The sequence below is a fragment of the Poecilia reticulata genome, chromosome 8, assembly GCF_904066995.2.
Source record: "Poecilia reticulata chromosome 8, P_reticulata-male-v2, whole genome shotgun sequence".
In the NCBI taxonomy this organism is placed as follows: domain Eukaryota; kingdom Metazoa; phylum Chordata; class Actinopteri; order Cyprinodontiformes; family Poeciliidae; genus Poecilia; species Poecilia reticulata.
Genome location: NC_088837.1, coordinates 4,273,507 through 4,292,560, shown reverse-complemented (window position 1 = coordinate 4,292,560; position 19,054 = coordinate 4,273,507). Strand labels below are relative to the sequence as shown.

Below are 19,054 nucleotides of genomic sequence, written 5' to 3'. Positions count from 1 at the left end.
TTTTAGATACAGTAGCTACCGGTGTTGAGCCTTAGCTTCCGCTCTGTGTGCCGCCTGTATTGGGACTGTTCGAGCTGCTCGGTCTTCATTAAATCACCATTCAACTTCAACCTGGGTCCTGCCTGCTTTCTCTCTCACCTCATCTCACCTCAATTCATGACATTTTTCATATACTTAAAAGCTAAATTCAGTTAGTCAATTTTTACCTGCAGTTGTAACCAGATATTTATATACACTGAAACTTTCTCCAGCTGAACAGAAACAAAACTGAAGTTATTGTCTTTGGACCTAAAGAAGAACAATGTAGTCAATACATAGCCTCAGTTATTACAATTAGAAACGAGCGATCTGGCTAAAATCTGACCTGAACCTTCAGAGCCACATAAAGGCAGTTACAAAATTGGCCTTCTGTCACATAAAGAACATTTACAGGATTAGAGGACTAATGTCCCAGCAACAACTAAGGAACTCATCCATACATTCATCTTCAGTCACATTGATTACTACAGCAGTGTCTTCACAGGTCTGCCTAACAAATCAATCGTTCAGCTTCAGCTGATCCAGATGCTGCTGCTGGTGTTCTGAATAAAACCAGGAAGATAGAGCTGATTCTTGAATTATGTGCGCTGTTGCCTGTGTATTTTGTTAAAATATACATTGATATATTACTTGATATATGCATTGTTGGGCTGCATTGTTGCTTTAATTGCCGTATTTTTATTTATTTGCATATTATTGGATGACTGTTGCTTGGTGTGGTGCATAGTTTTTGCACAACGTGTGTATTGTTCAGATACAGTTGTTGTCTATTGAAGGCCCTGACTGAAACACCATGGCACGCCACTGGATAAAGGTAAGTGTAAGATATCTGTGCAGCCTGCCTTCATAGTAGTTTACACGCTGGAGGAGGGCTGTGCCCTGACAGCAAAGCCATAGCGAAGAACTTGAAAGATGAGATTCTGTTAGACTGTCCGTTTCTGATTTAGCACGGATTTAGACCCGATTTATTTATTCTACCTCCAACCAGCACAAAACCAATGTGCCTAATATTGGGCAGTACCATGTAAAATAGATATTTTTCGGCTTTACATCGTGTTATAATTTGATGTGTTATAGCATAATACATCAAGCTGTAATACAGCAAATTATAGCATTGGATGCATCGACAGGTCAGAGCATTACACTGCAAGTCTACATACCTGCAGTGTAGCCTTGAGTCCTTCATGCGTGTTTGAGCAATCCTTTGACCTCCTAAGGTATTTTGAAAATGCCTTTCCTCAATAACTAAAAGCAAAGGAGTGCTCACTCAGAGAAGGGTGGGTCCCACAGGTAAGCAAAAGAAGCTCAATTCCTGAGTTCCTTGAATCACCTTAGAATTAATCCACCTCCTCACCCCCTTTTTGCATTTGTATTCATTTTAAAATGTCTTAAGCCTCCTCACATTTTCTTTTTTTTCCGCAGGAGTTTATTGTTTTATGAAAATTTATATAAAACTTAATTACACTTTGTTTCCATATGTTTATTATTCTGTGTGAAAAGAAACCTTTGAATATAACAGTTTCTGGTTTGTTTCTTGACCATCTATGAAAAATGAATCTTTGACCATTTTAAAAATGTCTTTGTGGACCTTCAAGGTTTAATTTTGAGTACCCTTGATGTAGACAGTCACTGGTGAAGAAGAAGACCCAAAATGAGAGTTTCAATATCAGTAAAGCATTTAAAAAGAACTTAGGTTCATACAGGACTTGAACTGGTTAGCTCCCAAGACGAGAAGAAAATTTCATTGATTGCCATCCATCCATCCATCCATCCATCCATCCATCCATCCATCCATCCATCCATCCATCCATCCATCCATCCATCCATCCATCCATCCATCCATCCATCCATCCATCCATCCATCCATCCATCCATCCATCCATCCATCCATTGTCTTTACACCCTTGTCCCTCAGTGGGGTCAGGAGGTGCTGGTGCCCATCTCCAGCTAACGTTCCGGGCGGGAGGCGGGGTCACCTGGACAGGTCGCCAGTCTGTCGCAGTCATTGGTTGCTATTTACTTTTAAATGTATCTATTTTAATTCTCCTCTGTATTCAAAACAATACTTGATCCGCCTTTGTTCACCATAAAGCCTGAGAAATAATGGTTAGCATTTTTTTTCCACACCAAGAATTAGGAACGAAATTAAATGTCCTGCATTTCAGTTTAAAGCTTCATCAGATTGGAATAACTTGCCTTCGTCACTTAGATTTGTCTCTACTACCCCCTATCAAACAACTTGCTGCTGCTTTGAATTTCAACAAAAAATCATTTTTATTTTTCTTCTTTTGTGTCTGGATGTTGAGTGCATGTATCATATAATTGGTTTCAATTGATATGTATAAGTATTCTTTTATATACTGACTAGGTTTGGGGGAAGCATTGAGCATAATGTGAGAGTCTCTGTTCACATGTTTATTACTTATTATGATTTGTATTATTATGGATTTTATTTATGTTTTACCCCTACAAAAATGAGACTGTACATCTTAAGGGGTTATTCTTGAAAGAAAAAAAGTTATCCAAGGAATACACATGCAAACAACTCTTTGTGTTTGAAATTCTATCTTTGCAAACCACATTCCTTGCCAATATAGAATGCTTAGACCAGTTTAAGATGTTCCCTCCAAATAAGGCTATTTACAGGAATTGCTTTCTTACTCACACAAGATGATGTTGCCTTTGCTACTAATGTGTTTGAGTTTTTAAGGCTGTTCTTAAAGAAACTGCAAACACATTTATATTGACAGGTCAGAGCATTACAAAAATGACTGAGAAATTAGCCACCCAATTCTGTTTGAGGAAGAGGCCTGTCACAATAACACATTTTGCTGGGCAATTAATTGCCCCAGAAAATATTACAATAAACAATAATGTTGTTGTTTTAAGACTAATAGCATAAAATTGCATACAGAGGGAAAATTCCATAACAACGCACCTTTCAAAGACCAATAAACTAATTTCTAAACACATTCTAAATATCCAAAAATAATTGAATTGGATTATGAGGTCTTTGTAAACAAACTTACCCTTAAAAATATATTCATTATTGGGCTCAAATAGGCAATACTACCAGTTAGGACCTTTGTAGGAAAACAAGTGTAAACTCACTACTGTGTACTGTAAATGTTTGCATCATTTTTCGAAAGGCTGGTTTTTCAATTAGATTAAAAGGTATCAAACTCTACAAGCAAACTTTTAGTGTGCACTATTTTGCACTGGCCTTCTGTGTTTTGTCAATTAAACACCTCTAATTGTAACTGTCTTCTGTCACTGACATGGTGATGGGAGACAGCGCTGCTCTCATTACTTTACATTCATTTCCTATGGAGTTGAGCAGTGACACAGTCTCTTACCAATAAAGTAACTATAAACAAAGAAATAATGCAATAAAATAAGTCTGAGTAACTTTCATCTAGCTGAGCGAACAGCATAATGTGTGCATGTGAAAGTTTGAGTTCGTACACGTGCACACACAAGCTAGCAATGCTACACAAGAAAGCTGAAAATTGTTCAACTTTTGTTGCTGTCATCGCTATCGTGTCCTGTGTTTGGCTTCGCCCAGAGTGGAGGAAAACTGATCATCTGTGTTGAGCCGTTATTGTTTCTGAGTGCTCTTGGAAATGAGTAACTAGAAGAGTGAAGCTTTTTGTCATGCAGTCTCTTAGGTAGAAAGAGAGACAACAAAAACAAACAAGCAATTATTATCGAGCTCATTTTAGTTTATGTGCGACTAATTGTTTACCACAATAGGCCAATTGGCACATCCCTGTTTACTGGTGCTGTGCATTGTAACTTGTGGACAGTTGCGCTCATTATTACAGACAGATGTGGGCTGGGAACAAAAGGAATACATCTGGACAAAAAATTCTGTAAAGTCAAGGACTTTAAAGCCTATCAGGCTTTAGCTATATGTGCTAAAGCAAATATAGCTAAATCACTTCCAGCAGTTGCCTTGCTGGCCTTGTTAGAACAATCACCTGCAGATTAGAGCCAAAAGAAAAAGAAGAATAGCTGTGAGGTCACACTTGTTCCAGTGATCCTGAATATACTTCTTCATCCTTTGGAGCAAAAATAAACTGCCCCCCAAAAAGGTCTGTGAACAAAGAACAGAGCAGGGATTAAATCCATCATGTGATTGGTTCATTTAAATTTAAAATTAAACACATTAATGTGTTAAGCTAACAAAAGTCCCTTTTAGTAGTTGTCCTGTCGACAGATTAGTGGGTTTTTGCCAGGGGTGTTGGGAGCATTTGGGGGGCATTAGCCCCCAAAAGCTCCCATGTGCAACATACTGCACATGGGAGCTTTTCTCTCCCATGTGCAGTATGTTGGAGTATTTTAATTTTTAAAAATCTTTTATTTGGAAAAATATCACTTTTTACCTTTGTTGCACATATTTCAATCAATCAATCAATCAATCAATCAATCAATCAATCAATCAATCAATCAATCAATCAATCAATCAATCAATCAATCAATCAATCAATCAAATTTTATTTGAATAGCACATTTCAGCAGCAAGGCATTTCAAAGTGCTTTACATAATTAAAATAAAAACAGCATGTGACAGTGAATAAACAGTGAGAAGGAAAGAGATTGTAAGAAAACATTAAAACAGAAACAGTGAGAGAAATAAAAAGAAATTAAAAAGTAAAGATAAAAACATTAAAGAGATTAAAAAAAATACATCAAAAACATCAAAGACATCAAAACCTGCACTCTAACCCTAATTTAGCCATAAGCAACTCTAAACAGGAGGGTTTTAAGTTGAGATTTACTTAAAACTCAACGTAAGTAAACAAACTTATCTGGAAGTTTGTTCCAAATTTGTGGTGCTTAGAAACTGAATCCTGCTTCTCCTCATTTGGTTCTGGTTCTGGGGATGCAGATCAGAACCAGAACCAGAAGGTATGAGGGGTCTAGACGGTTGGTACAACAATAACAGATCTTTAAGGTTTTGTGGTGCTAAACCGTTCAGTGATTTATAAACTAACATCAGTATTTTAAAGTCTATCCTCTGAGCTACAGGGAGCCAGTGTAGGGACTTTAAAACTGGTGTTATGTCTCTATCTTCCTGGTTTTAGTGAGAACGCGAGCAGCAGCATCTGGATCAGCTGCAGCTGTTTGATAGAAATGAACTATAGCGTTGCTATTGCCACAGTTTAATAAAAAGTGTCTTTGAATAGTGCAAACAATTGCTTCTAACTACACAATTAACAAGCTAAACACTCAAACTTAAATAAGACTTCAGTACATTTCAACTCAAACCAAAATGTAAAATGTCTGTACCCTAAAGGTTTGACTTACAGGCAAAAATCCCTCAACATTAAATCAGAGTCCTTTCAGTCAATGTTTTTGCAAGTAATTTAGAACATGCAACATTACCAACTAAATCAGTTTCTCAACCTTTTTCAGCCCAGCCCCCCCTAGTCTTTATCCAGGCCCCTCACCACCCCCACCAAAGAATTTGCAGGCTACTTTGCACTGACTATTATTTTATCATTAATATTACTATCACTATTGTAGATGTTTTGACTTTTATGCTTGTTTCTGTATTTATCATCAAAAATAATTTCCCAGAGAACAAAAAGGTCATGGGAATAGAAATTATTTTCACAGGTGTCTATGAAAAATGCAATGAACATTCAAGTTAAAATCTGTAGGTCTAACAGCAGCCAATCAGAGTGGAAACAATATTCTTATTTTGTGCCATTTTCTAGTTGTTAAATATTCCACAAAATGACCAGATAAAAGATGTTCAACATGCCAGTTTAAACTTTGAACTATTTGCAAAACGACTGAGCTGCAGCATTAAAACATGGATAGAACTGTAACTACATTAATCATAACTCTTCTTCTCTTCAGTGTTTGTCAGTTTCTGGTGGTGCAGCTCTGTGCTGCCTTCAGGAGAATGGGACATCAGAGCATCATCCATAAAACTTCACCCACATGGCATTTATTGTTCAAACCAGAGCTTTCAGTGGAAAAACAAAAGTTCCAGATCCTTTTAATGCCATAGAAATATGAGACAGAAACATGGATTATATCTTTATATAGACATGTCTATTGATTATAGATTAATAGTTTTACTGGACAGAAATTACAAAGAACAAATCTGGTTCTTAATTAAATCCTAATGAGTCAAATTGAAAGTGTCATGGAGTCATCAGCCTCATGACATTAACACTGACATGAAAAATAATATTGAAGAAATAAATATATCAAATCTAATTAAAAACATAAATAAGTGATAAGTTATTTACTGTTATGGTCTGTAAGATATATTTATTCTCAGTACTAGATGTGGTCTCAACAAACCCATGACACTTCAACAATATTATTTAACCTTTTATCTGGAAATAGCCCTGCGACAGACTGGCGACCTGTCCAGGGTGTACCCCGCCCCTCGCCCGAAACGTTGGCTGGAGATGGGCACCAGCAACCCTCCCGACCCCACTGAGGGAAAAAGGGTGCAAGAAAATGGATGAATGGATGGATCTGGAAATAGTGTCTGTTTATTCTTGCCATACAGTCTCTGTATTAATTATTGCTCAAAAGGTCTTGCCATACCAGTTTATTCCTCTGTATTTACTTTAGTTTCTTAGTTTATTCTTGCATTTTGTTCTTCATTCATTTCCATTTAGTTTCCTTTGATTAGTTTTATCCTCTCTTGGTTTATTGCTATGTCCACTTTAGTTTCTTTCCTGTTGCTACATTTATTTTATCGTTTATTGACCATCAGTAATCTTCACTCATCACCTGCTGTGCCTCCTAATCATCATGTGTTTCACATCATGTGTTGATTTTTCACTGTTCAGCGTCGGATTCTCTGTTTTTATGCCATAATTCACATCTAGATCGTCGCTCCGTTTTATGTCCTGCTTCTCCTGTTTCAGAGTTTTGCGCAATGTGTGCCTCGGTTTTTTTTTTTACCCCGTATAGTGCAGGGTGGTCGGGAAGCATATTGATGGGGAAAAGGCAGACTGACATGAACCTTTTAAAACAACAGAAACAATTTCTGCATTCTGATTATTGACATTTAAAAGTGCTGTGGTACCATTGTTCTATCACACCCGTATCACACAATTGGCAGACATCTTTGTAGACGGAGCTCTTTAAGCCCGGAGACTACAGTTTGGTTGAGGCGGACCGTTTGGTCAAAAGCCGGAAATCCGGCCCCCGGCCGGAACTCTTTAAGCCCTGGTTCAGAGTCACCTGGTGCCATCGTGATGTAGACCTGTGTATCATCCGCGTAGTAATGGTAGCTGATCTTATTTCCTGTTATAACCTGAGCCAGTGGGAGCATATAAATCAGGGGTCCCCAAACTTCTTCCTGTGAGGGCCACATAACGATTTCCTTCTCTGGTGGGTGGCTGGAGTCAGTTTGTAACAGAAAAAGTGTGCCTAAATGTAAATATATATTGTTTTCCAAAAAGCACAATCAAATAACCCTCTCTGGGTTCTTCACAGAATAAATCCAAGAAGGATTTTAGTCCGTATTTTCCGAACTATGAGCCGCACTGGACTGTAAGCCACAACCCCAAAGTTTTTTTTTTTTTTTTTACCAGTAAACATACACATATAAGCCGCAGATATCTCTGCCGCTCCAGGTTTTCCACAGCGATGCAGCAGCAGAGGGGGGAGGACACCCAAAATTTGAGTCATAACAGGTCAATTGAATATCACATTTATTAGGTTGAAAAAGAGAAAAGCTTCCAAGATTAGATTTAACTGAACTGATTACGGTAGTTTCCGAACAGTAACTGTAACGGTAAAAGTGCTGAACCTGTGTGTTGCTACTAGTATGTGCTAAATCAGTGGTCCCCAACCTTTTTATTACCGTGGACCGGTCAAGACTTGGACATTTTGTTGCGGCCCGGGGGGGTTGAACAGTCAGATAAGGCTTCTGCATGTTGGTGTTCCCACTAAATACTGAAATTGCCCAATTTGCGTCGTCTTGGCCCTTTTATCGCAGCCTGTGGGGTTTTCCCTGAACGAGAATACAACCAGCTGAATGTGACAGGTAGCCAATCAGAAAGCGCGGTGACGTAAGAACAGAGAGAAATCTCAAACAGCTGACATATCACACAACTGAGAGTCAGGTAGATATCGGAGATGATATGTGGAAATGTTTGTTATTAAATCTAAAGATCATTATTATGTTTAGTCAGTTAAAAATGTTAATTATGAAAAAACATATTCACCTCCAAATCATAGTGCAGCAAAGAGAGCGGCTGCTCCTGTCGTCTTTTATCCACCACCTTTTCTTTTTGTTACGTCTTTTATCTCTTAAATGACTTCACACTACACTTCTACATCGTCATCCGTGTTTGGTTATTCTAAATTCCCGCTACGTTAGGTGTTTTACTGGATTATCCTCTGGAATCGGGATGTTCGTAACTGGAATCGGTTTGTGTTGCTCCTGCCTTGGAGACACGAACCGATCCAACCTGTTATATTTTTATCAGCTCTGTGGTCACAGAGGTTTGGAGACAATTCTTAAATCTTGCCGTCTAAACCAGACTTAAGACTCACAAGCTCTACTCATCTCCTCTGGACCACTGCCCAAACGCTCTGACTGCAGTCGCTATGGTAACGTTTACATATCACTTCAAAATAACAAAGGCGTCACAAAAACGAACATTTTACTTTCGTAAAAATTTTAACTCACGATAATGACTAACGGAGCCCTGAGCTTCTTTCTCTGCAACGACACGGTCCCATCTGGGAGTGATGGGAGACAATAACATCTGAGCTGTGTTGCTTGAGCACATCTCTACGTGATCAAGCAGCTTCAAGCTTCATTGCCTCATTAGCAGCCGGTCGCCGCATGTTACGCAGAGCGGTTTGTAATGTGGGACTCACCTACCAGTCCAGGATAAATCCATTCTCCTGTCTCTTCTCTGGGTCTATAAAATGAACGCTCTCTATCGTGGTATCACACGTGGAGGGATTTCTTTATTTAAATGGGTTCATTTTTCAGAGGGATACAAAGTTAGGGTATAGTGATTTTAGTAATTACATGTTTATAAGAGCGATTTTCTGTTGTCCTTCCATGGAAGCAGGCAGCTTTCAAACAGAAAACACTTTAATATAAGTTGCTGCTTTGTCATCAGCCGGCGTAACGCTGATGTGGTGAAGCTACAGTAGCAGGAGAATGGAGCTGCGCCAAGAAGCTAACAGAAGCTAACAAACACTGAATAGAAGAAGAGCTGCCATCAATACCGTTGCAGCCAAGCATGATTTAATGTTACACAATAGTTTTACCAAGTTGCTCAAAGTCTAAACTGGCATTGTTGTGCATTTAAGGTGTAAAGTTTACCTTCGACCAAACGCCCCCCAGAGGAATCTCAGCGCCCCCCTTTTGTAAAAATGTCAGCCAGCGCCCCCTGCCATCCTCTGAACGCTCCCTGGGGGGCGGTTCCTCAAACAGCCATAACCCACATGTTTTATTTAACACATTGACTCTGTACTTAATATTCCACAGAATGCCTGTTTGGAAGCTTCTCCTGACATGTGTGATCATTTTCTGCGTTTCTTTATTGAAAAGGTTGGCAGTACCAGGGCTCTTATCACAGCTCCTGACTCTGACCCTTCTGTTTTGGTCCCTTGCTCTGCTGCTTTCACTCAGTTTGAGCCTGTGACTGTCTCACTTTTAGAGGACATGGTTGGCTGCATTAAGCCATCAGGTTCCCCCCGTGATCCTGTCCCTCCACGATTTTTTAAAGATATTTTATCTAGCATACTGCAGCCTGTTCTTGCAATTATAAATAGCAGTCTGTCCTCAGGTGTGGTCCCTGCTAGTTTTAAACATGCAGTAGTGCAGCCACTGCTTAAAAAACCTGGCCTTGATCCTACTGTTCTGGCTAATTATCGGCCTATTTCTAAGCTGCCTTTTCTTTCTAAGGTTTTAGAAAAACTTGTGTACTGTCAGCTGACAGTTTTTAGATGACAATGGCATTCTGGAGGTTTTCCAGTCAGGTTTTAAAACTCTTCATAGCACAGAATCTGCTTTAATAAGAGTTTTTAATGACATCCTTCTTGCATGTGATTCTGGTCACCATGTTGTTCTGATTTTACTTGACCTAACTGCTGCCTTTGACACTGTAGACCACGACATTTTAATATCGCGATTACACCACGTTGTAGGTATTGATGGCACTGTTCTTAAATGGTTCAGGTCTTACCTGGAGGAGAGAACTATTTCAGTAAAAATTAGTGACTCTGAATCATCTGCTGCTTCAATGCCTTATGGTGTCCCGCAGGGCTCAATTCTGGGCCCTCTGCTTTTCTCACTTTATTTACTGCCTCTGGGTTTTATCTTCAGGAAACATGGGATTTCATTTCATTGTTATGCTGATGATTGTCAGATTTATTTGCTCATGAAGCAGAGGATGTCCATTCCATCAAACACCTCCTGGCATGTCTAGGTGATATTAAAGCTTGGTTGGCCTTGAATGTTTTAAATTTTAATGAAACGAAAACAGAGGTGGTGGTGTTTGGACCCAGTGGCTCCTGTGAGTCCTCCTCTGTTGACCTTTGACCTATGGAGGTTTATTTTAAACCTGTTATTACAGATCTTGGTTTTAAGATGGACAGTGATTTTAAATTGGACAGCCAAATCAGAGCCGTGGTTAAGTCCAGCTTTTATCATTTAAAGCGATTGGCGTCAGTGAAATCTTTTCTTTCCAGGCAGCATTTTGAAACAGTGATCCACACTTTTATTTCAACTCGATTGGATTACTGTAACGCACTTTATCTGGGAGTCAGTCAGTCGCTGCTCTCACGTCTGCAGCTGGTTCAGATGCTGCTGCACGACTTCTGACAGAAACTCGACAGAGGGAGCCTGTGACCCCTGTCCTGGCCTCACTTCGCCTCTATACTTTAGGATTCATTTTAAAATTCATATGTTTGTTTTTAAATCACTACATAATCTTGCCTCTCTGAGCTTCTTCACCCCTACGTACCCTTTCGGTTTCTCAAGTCAGCAGATCAGCTGCTCTTGGAGGTACCAAGATCCAGGAGGAAGCTCAGAGGGGAAAGGGCTTTCTGTCATTGGCCCAAAGTTATGGAACAACTTGCCTTTGCAGGTCAGAGAGGCCCCTTCACTGTCCACTTTTAAAGTTCGTCTTAAAACCATCTATTTTACTTGGCTTTCAACACCAGCAGGATCTAGTTTTAAATTGTATGTTTTTGTTTTTAAACTAAGTTTTTATTTTTATTATGTTGTGTTTTAATGTACATCACTTTGTATCAGCTGTGGTTGTTTTAAAGTGCTTTATAAATAAAGTTGGTTTATTTTGGTTTAGATATATGATTCTATGCATCATAATTTCAGGGATGGAAACATCTCATCTCCTGTCCTAACATAACATGAACTTCACTTTTTTTGCAACTAGTGACATTTATTTTGAAAGAAATCCAACAGAAAGGGGATGGAAAGAAGGTGGGCGGGAGAGGACATGGAACCTAGGAGCCACATGGCAGAGTTGTAGTCAAGACCACCTACCCAAGACCAAGTCAAGACCAGCACCTCGTGCTACGTGACACAAAAAATGTACTTTTACCTATCAAAATTGCTTCTCAAATTGATCTGAAAGATCCACATTCCCATAAAAAACTAGATATTAAAGGTGGAGCCGATGGGTGACAACAGACACTAAGTCACGTTATTGCTCGGATTTTACGGCGCCACCTTAAGTCCCTGAACGTCACATTTTAACGGAAGAAAAGAGCAACGCGACTTGGATGTAACGAGTAACGCGACAGTTTTGTAGAAATGTAGTGAAGTAGAAAGTACAGATACTTACTGTAAAATGTAGTGGAGTAAAAGTAGAAAGTATCCATTATTAAATCTACTTAAGTAAAGTACAGATACATGAAAATTGTACTTAAGTACAGTAACAAATTATTTGTACTTCATTACTTCCTACCACTGCACATATGCCATAACTGGTACATTTTTGCAGGTAACCACAGAAACCTAGAGTGGAGTTTTAGCGGTGTAGCTCCTATTAATCACGTGGAAAGGAGATATCACCAATGAGTGCAGGAGTGAAGGTATCACAATCCACTGTTCAAAGAAGACTCCAAGAGCAAAAATATAGAGACTACGCCCAAAGATGCAAACCACTTGTCAGTAGTAAGAATCGGAAGGCTGGATCACAATTTGCAAAGAAGTACAGAGATGTGCCAGAAAAGTTCCTGGACACAATCTTATGAACTAATGAAATAAATATTAATCTCCACCAAAGTGATGGAAAGGTCAAAGTGTGGAGAAAGAGAAGAACTGCTTTGGATCGGAAGCACACAAGCTCATCTGTGAAGCATAGTGGCTTGGGTGTGCATGGCTGCTTCTGGAACAGCTCATTAATTTTTTATTGCTGATGTAACTGATAATGGTACCCTAACCCTAACATTTAGCTAATTTACAGAGAAATTCATCCCAAGTGATCAGGAGGAATTTTATCATGCAGCAGGACAATGACCCAAAATACACTGCCAACAAAACAAAGGACTTCATCAGAAGAAAAATGTGGAAGGCTTTAGACTGGCCAAGTCAATCACCTGACCTTAACCCAGGAGGTGAAATGCAAAAGAGAATGCATTTCACCTCCTGAAGAGGACACTGAAGGGAGAACTCCCACAAAAAAGAACTGAAAGAAGCTGCAGTAAAAGCCTGGAGTAGCATCACAAATAAAGAACAGTTTGTAGAGATGTGTCGATCAGGTTTTTTCCTGCCGATACCGATCAGACATGAGGGCCGATCACCGATACCGATCACATAATTATTAGTTATTTAATTTTATCATAAACACTACCGGTTACATTATGTGAAAAAAGGAACCATGAATTCACCTTAATTTAGACAAAAACTTGTTTTTAATAACTAAGAACTTTTTCCAAGAAGAAAACTAAACAAAACAGGCATTGTGCAAATTGTACTGCTATTGATAATATTGATAATACTATCTTTAACAGACTGATAACATATGAAGGCTCTGAAGAGGCTAAATAATGCAAAGAGTCCAAATAAAACCTCTCAACATTGCCAAAAATATTCAAGTATAAAACTTAACATTCAAAGGCAAATACAGGATCCATTACAATAAACAATCCAGAGTTACTGAATGAAAACTTCCTGTTAGCATGGCGGCTAACTGATTACTGCTAGTTCTGAGTGGCTGTTTCTGACTGAGCGGACTAATTAGGAGGAGATTGATTATTTTTTCAGAGATTATCTGTCTCATGTTAGGACAGCGAAAGTTTTAATACGTATGTAAAATGTATTTTTTTAAGTTGGATGATGCAGCTTTAAGCAGAGGTTCGGTGTGAGAGTCACTACCAGGTGGAGCAGAAGCGGCGCTCCGTCTGTGAAATATTACTACCTGTAGCGTAGCAGCGATTCAACAGCGAGAGCAGAACCAGCGTCTTACTTTGCAGCTCCAAGACTTAAATAATTTTGCGGGTTATTTGTTTAGCTTTCTGACCGTCATGCTAATCCGGGTGAGTGTTTGTAGCTGTGCGCTGCTTTACCTGCTATCTGATCCTCCATATGTCTTTTTTACTGCAGTGAGCCTTGATGTAGCCAAACTCCGTCAAGTATAACATTGTTTTTATGTCGTATTAGCTTCGTTGTGTTGATGCATTTTGACCTGCTTCAATTTTCCGCCACAACACGCAAACTTCCCCATTCACTCAGTGCGTTATAGTTCAACATCACTTAGGATTTGTTGCTGCGCGTTTGCGCAGTGTGAAGGAAAGAGGAGACCAGCTGCACAGGCAGGTTGAGAAATGAGATGCAGGTGATCGGTATTGGCAACAAGAGACCGTGATCACAGATCATGCACTTTTTCACGAAAATCAGCCCGATTATGATCGGTGACCGATCGATCGGCACACTTCCAACAGTTTGGTGATGTCCCAGGTTTTAGGCAGTCATTGCAAGCAAGGGTTATGCCACCAAATATTAAGTTTATTTGTTCCTTTACTTCTGCTCATCTACGAATGCTGTGGTGTAATACAATGGTGACATATCCTAATTTACTTAACACATCTACATGTAAATACCGGGAAATAAAACTTGACGTTTTGAACTCGTCTCATGCTCATCTTCTGTTGTTAAAATCAAATGTCATCAGTGTACAACAAAAACAAAGAAATTTGCCTTGCCGTTCCAATACTTTTGGAGGGGACAGTAAATACATCACCTGTCTTGCATGTTTTGTATTGTTGTTCGGCATGAACATCATTTGTCATTTAGCATAAGCTAATGCTGAACAATAACTCATCTAGTCCTGTGTCTGACGTTATGTTACCCATAATATGTGTGCATATACTGTCGCAGTAAATGCAACAGTTAACTGGAATTGAAAGTCTACATTGAGAAGATGCAGTTAGGCATAGCGATTAATCGTGATTAATCACAGTGTCAGTATGATTAATCTGATTAGTCTGTTTTAATCGATTAAGAGCACTATTTAGTAAGGAGCCCGAGAAACGTTTAGAAAAATTGTGCATTCCGTTTTTGGGTGAAAAAGCTGTTCACACAGTTTCTGCAAAGCTGGTAGTGGTGGTGGAGTCTAAATGAGAGACATGGAGCACAATTTACAACAGTTTCTAAACTTGGACTAAATTTTTCTTCTCTAATAGCAGAATATTTAAGCCAAGTTTGTGATTTGTGAAACTGCAATAAAGGGCAATTTCATTACTTTTTATGCATTTGGATCACACTACAACTGCTCCAGCTCCAAAACTACAATAGGTGGACATTTCAAATATGGACAAGATTATGTACTGATTAAATAATTTGAAGAGAATGAAGAGTCAAAATAGGCCATTTTGTGTTAGTATAAGAAGTTCCAGTTAAAACCATAAAAATTTTCAAACTTGGAAACATTTTTATTTCACAGCATTTCTTTAATTTTAGAGATTGGAACGTCAATCTATTTCTTTTCATAGTTGAATAAGAAACTCTTCTCTGTCACTCAAAAAAAAAAAATTTTGGTTATGATTCATTTGAATTATTTTTCTGTAAACATGATTATTTTTGGATGCTCACATTGCTTCAGTCGCTTTAATTCTCTTACCGCTCCTCGATTTGGCCAGGCTCAATATGTTCCTCTGCCTCAGTCCTGGTTATGCTTTTGTATTTTCCAGTGCATTTATGGATGCCAGTGTTATGTCCAAAACTGACTGCAGACATCTCATATTGATACACATACTAAGCCATCTTTGCAAATATTTTTTCTGACTTTACTCTCTTTTATTGCCCCTGAACGCATGCCATTCCATTTTCTACTGTCACTACCTGCTGGACAAGAGCTTTGAAGTTTGCAAGTCAGTGACTCAATGCATTTTGCTGGGTTTCCTTAGAACTAAACTAAGGAAACCCAGTAATCACTTACATTTGTCTTTAACTTTGCAGCAAACCCTACAGCAAGCAAGCATGTAGAGACAACGGAGAGCAAACACTTCCTTTAACCTGGAAGAAACTTCCCACAGAAGCTGGCTCAGGGTGACCAGCCGACTATGACCTCCTTTGTGACCAACAGTTTTTAATTTTTATTAATAAAAAACTGAACATGCAAAAAGTTAATAAAATAAGAAAACATAAATTGTTGAAAGCATCTCAGTTGATGCCCATCTTTGGGAAGGTAAAAGAGATCAAATGAAAACAAGACCAATGTTTGCTACTCTGAATATAAAAACAATGAGAGAAAACAGAAAGTCAAAAGTGGAAAACAGCAAAATAATGTTAATTTCAGAGAAGGAGGAGATCAGTTCTCATGTGGTCCAGATGCAAATAAAGTGCTGAAATCGCCCTTCTAGTCAAGGCTTGAAGAATCTAAATGTTGTAATTAACTAGAGTAGATGAAAGATACTGACGATACTGAAAAAATAGGTGCAATCGCCCTTTAGCAGTTTGACGAATAAGAAGCTGCAATCAGAAACCAACTTCAGCTTCGTGTCTCTTAGCATAATATCATCATGTAGGACATCTCTAGACCATAGGAAATGTTTTAAACCATACTTCATGTCTCTTCTTTAGACTCCACCAATACATTTGCAGAAAGTGTATAAACAGCCCTTTAATCCAAAAAAGGAATGCAGGTTTTTCAAAAAGTTTCTCGGAATCTCTAGAAAGTAAGTCGGGATTGCTTTTTTCTCTCTCCATGTCCTCTTTGGAGCGAAATAATTTAGAGACATAACACCAGTTTTAAAGTCCCTACACTGGCTCCCTGTAGTTCAAAGAATAGACTTTAAAATACTGATGTTAGTTTATAAATCACTAAATGATTTAGCACCACAATACATTAAAGATCTGCTGTTGTTGTACCAACCTTCCACACCCCTCAGGCTCCGATTCTGGTTCTGATCTGCATCCAGAACCAGAACCAAACGAGGAGAAGCAGCATTCAGCTTCTATGCAGAAAACTGTAAAACAACTGAAACACTGACTTCCTTTAAATCTCGACTTAAAGCCCACCTGTTTAGAGTTGTATTTGAAACGTAATCAATTATGAATTTAATGATGGTATTTGACTTAATGTAATGTTTTGATTGTTGATTCTATGTTGCATGACTTTGTGTTTTAGTGTTTGTTATAATGTAAAGCACTTTGAAATGCCTTGCTGCTGAAATATGCTATACAAATAAAATTTGATTGATTGATTGATATAACCTTGTTTTAAACTTCTCTTCAATAATGTTCAATAAAGCAATAAGTCTTATTTCCTTATAATGGGACAAAATGTGAAAAAGTTGAAGGGGTGTAATGGTATTAGAAAGACACCATTATAATAAATATTATTTTCCACAACTTTCTAGCTGTAATGGTTTTAAGAAGTAACCACATACTGTGTGTCAGTGTAGACAAATTTGTGTGTAAATAACCAACCTGTCGGATCTCTTCACAGACTAATGTGAAGACCCAAAAGTAAAGCACAAATTCCAGAGAGGAGGGGCCGTCCGGGGGAGGACGTTTGAAGTCCACCAGCAGAACATAGGCAAACAGGCAAAGGAACAGGAAGTACATCAGCACGTTGCCCAGGAATGAGGTCACAGGCGCATACCAAAACTGCCTCCACCTTGACACAATAAACGGTCTTTTGGAATTAGTCTGCATAGAGCCTGGTTGAAAAAGAAGCACAAGACACAACAAGTCAAGTCAGTGCCAACCAACAAAAATACATAACAGAATAATATTACTAACATTCTATATTATTCGGAGTGGTGTTTTCTTTAGACTATGACCTTCATGCACTAATGATGGTAAGCTGCAGTGTCTTGTAAAAGTGTTCATACCCCTTGAATTTTTGCATATATTGTCACGTTACGACAAACAATATAGTTCAATTAAATTTTATGTGAAACACCAATACAAAGTGTGTTATTGTAAAGTAGAAAGAAAATTATTCATGATTCAAAACACTTATGCAAATAAAAAACTGAAAAGTGTGGTGTGCAAAAGTATTCCTTTCCTTTGAGTGCAACTAATTCCAACAGGTTGCCTGATGACTGCTAATGACTAAACATAATCCACCTGTGTGTGATCTAATGTCAGAACAAATCCAGCTGATCTGACACCTCAGAGGTTTGGAGAAATACTGGGGAGCAAACAGCATCATGAAGTCAAAGGAACACAGCAGACATGTCAGGGAGAAAGCTGTAGAGAAGTCTAAAGCAGACTTAGGCTAGAGAAAGATTTATCAAGAAAGAGTCTGGCCTAACTGTAAACCTACAAGACAAGGCTGTCTACCTAAATTTCCAGGCTTAACAAGCAGAGCTCTGATCAAAGATGCAGCCAAGAGGCCCATGGTGACTCTGGACCAGATCATCCTCAGCTCAGGGGGAATCTGTCCACAGAACAACTATTAGTCATCACTACAAATATGTGGTCTATATGGAAGAGTAGCAAGAACAAGTCATTGTTAAAGAAAACCATAAGTATACATGTGGAAGAAGGAGCTGTGGTCACATCACAACAAAATTGAACATTTTGGCCAAAATGCAAAACGCTGTGCGTGATGGAGAACTAACACTGCACATCACTCTGAACACACCATCCCCACTGTCAAATATAGTGGTGGCAGCATCATGGCCTCGTGATGCTTCTCTTCAGCAAGATGGTTGGTGTGAAGATGGATGGAGCAAAATACAGAGAAAACTGTCTGTATTTTATAAAATACAGACATTTGTACAAAAACTGTCTATATAAAAATATATAATATAAATATAAAATACTATAAAACTGTCCCTCAATGTGACACAAGAATGGCCGCCACACTTTGTAAAATTTGTCCGCAGAACCCCGCACCACATATCTCTGTTGTTCAACTTTGAGAATTGAAAGCAATTCTCCTTCCCATAATCCATTGTTTATGGGAAGGAGGTGACTCTTTTTTCCATGATAGAAGTATGAGTCGACGAGCAACCAATGTGGAAAAGGCTACAGCTGAAGCTTGTCGGGTGGACACACAACATGTCCGAGGAACAACCCCAAATATTGCAGAAAGAGGGTTCGGCGGAATATTAATAATCCACACTTCCGACAGGGTCTTAAAGATAGCTCTCCGGAAGGTCTGCAGTTTTTGGCATTCCCAGAACATATGACCAAGAGTGCCTTTCTCGCTTTTACATCTTGGGCACGCCTCATCCAATCCTGGAAACAACTTTGCGAGTTTACTGTTTGACAAATGAAGTCTATGAACCACCTTAAATTGTATTAAACCATGTCTGATACATATTGATGAATCATGAATAAGCCTTGTTGCCTGCTGCCACTCTAACTCAGTTATTCTCAATCTCATCTCCAGCTGCCACTGTTCTTTAATTTTGTCTAATGAGGGTGCAGCCGCTGTATGAATTAATGCGTATACCTTCGATGTGGCCCCTCTCTGCTTGGGGTCCACCTCCAGGCACTCGTCAATCCAACTGGAGGCTGGAGTCTGGAGCGTCTGTGAGAAGTGTTTTTTAACAAAACTCTGCAACTGCAGATACCTAAAAAAGT

General features: G+C 38.8%; 1 protein-coding gene across 3 annotated transcripts in view; it reads right to left on the bottom strand.

Moving 5' to 3' along the window:
* The window catches only part of trpm4a (transient receptor potential cation channel, subfamily M, member 4a), a 90,161-nt gene that overhangs the window by 7,430 nt on the left and 63,677 nt on the right, over positions 1-19,054 (bottom strand). For all 3 annotated transcript variants that reach the window (XM_081609655.1, XM_008414995.3, XM_008414996.3), the window contains 2 exons: positions 16,943-17,175; positions 4,020-4,135 (listed from right to left, as the gene is read on the bottom strand). In XM_081609655.1, the coding sequence (XP_081465781.1) occupies positions 4,020-4,135; positions 16,943-17,175 (349 nt within the window). The remainder of the gene's footprint in view (positions 1-4,019; positions 4,136-16,942; positions 17,176-19,054) is intronic.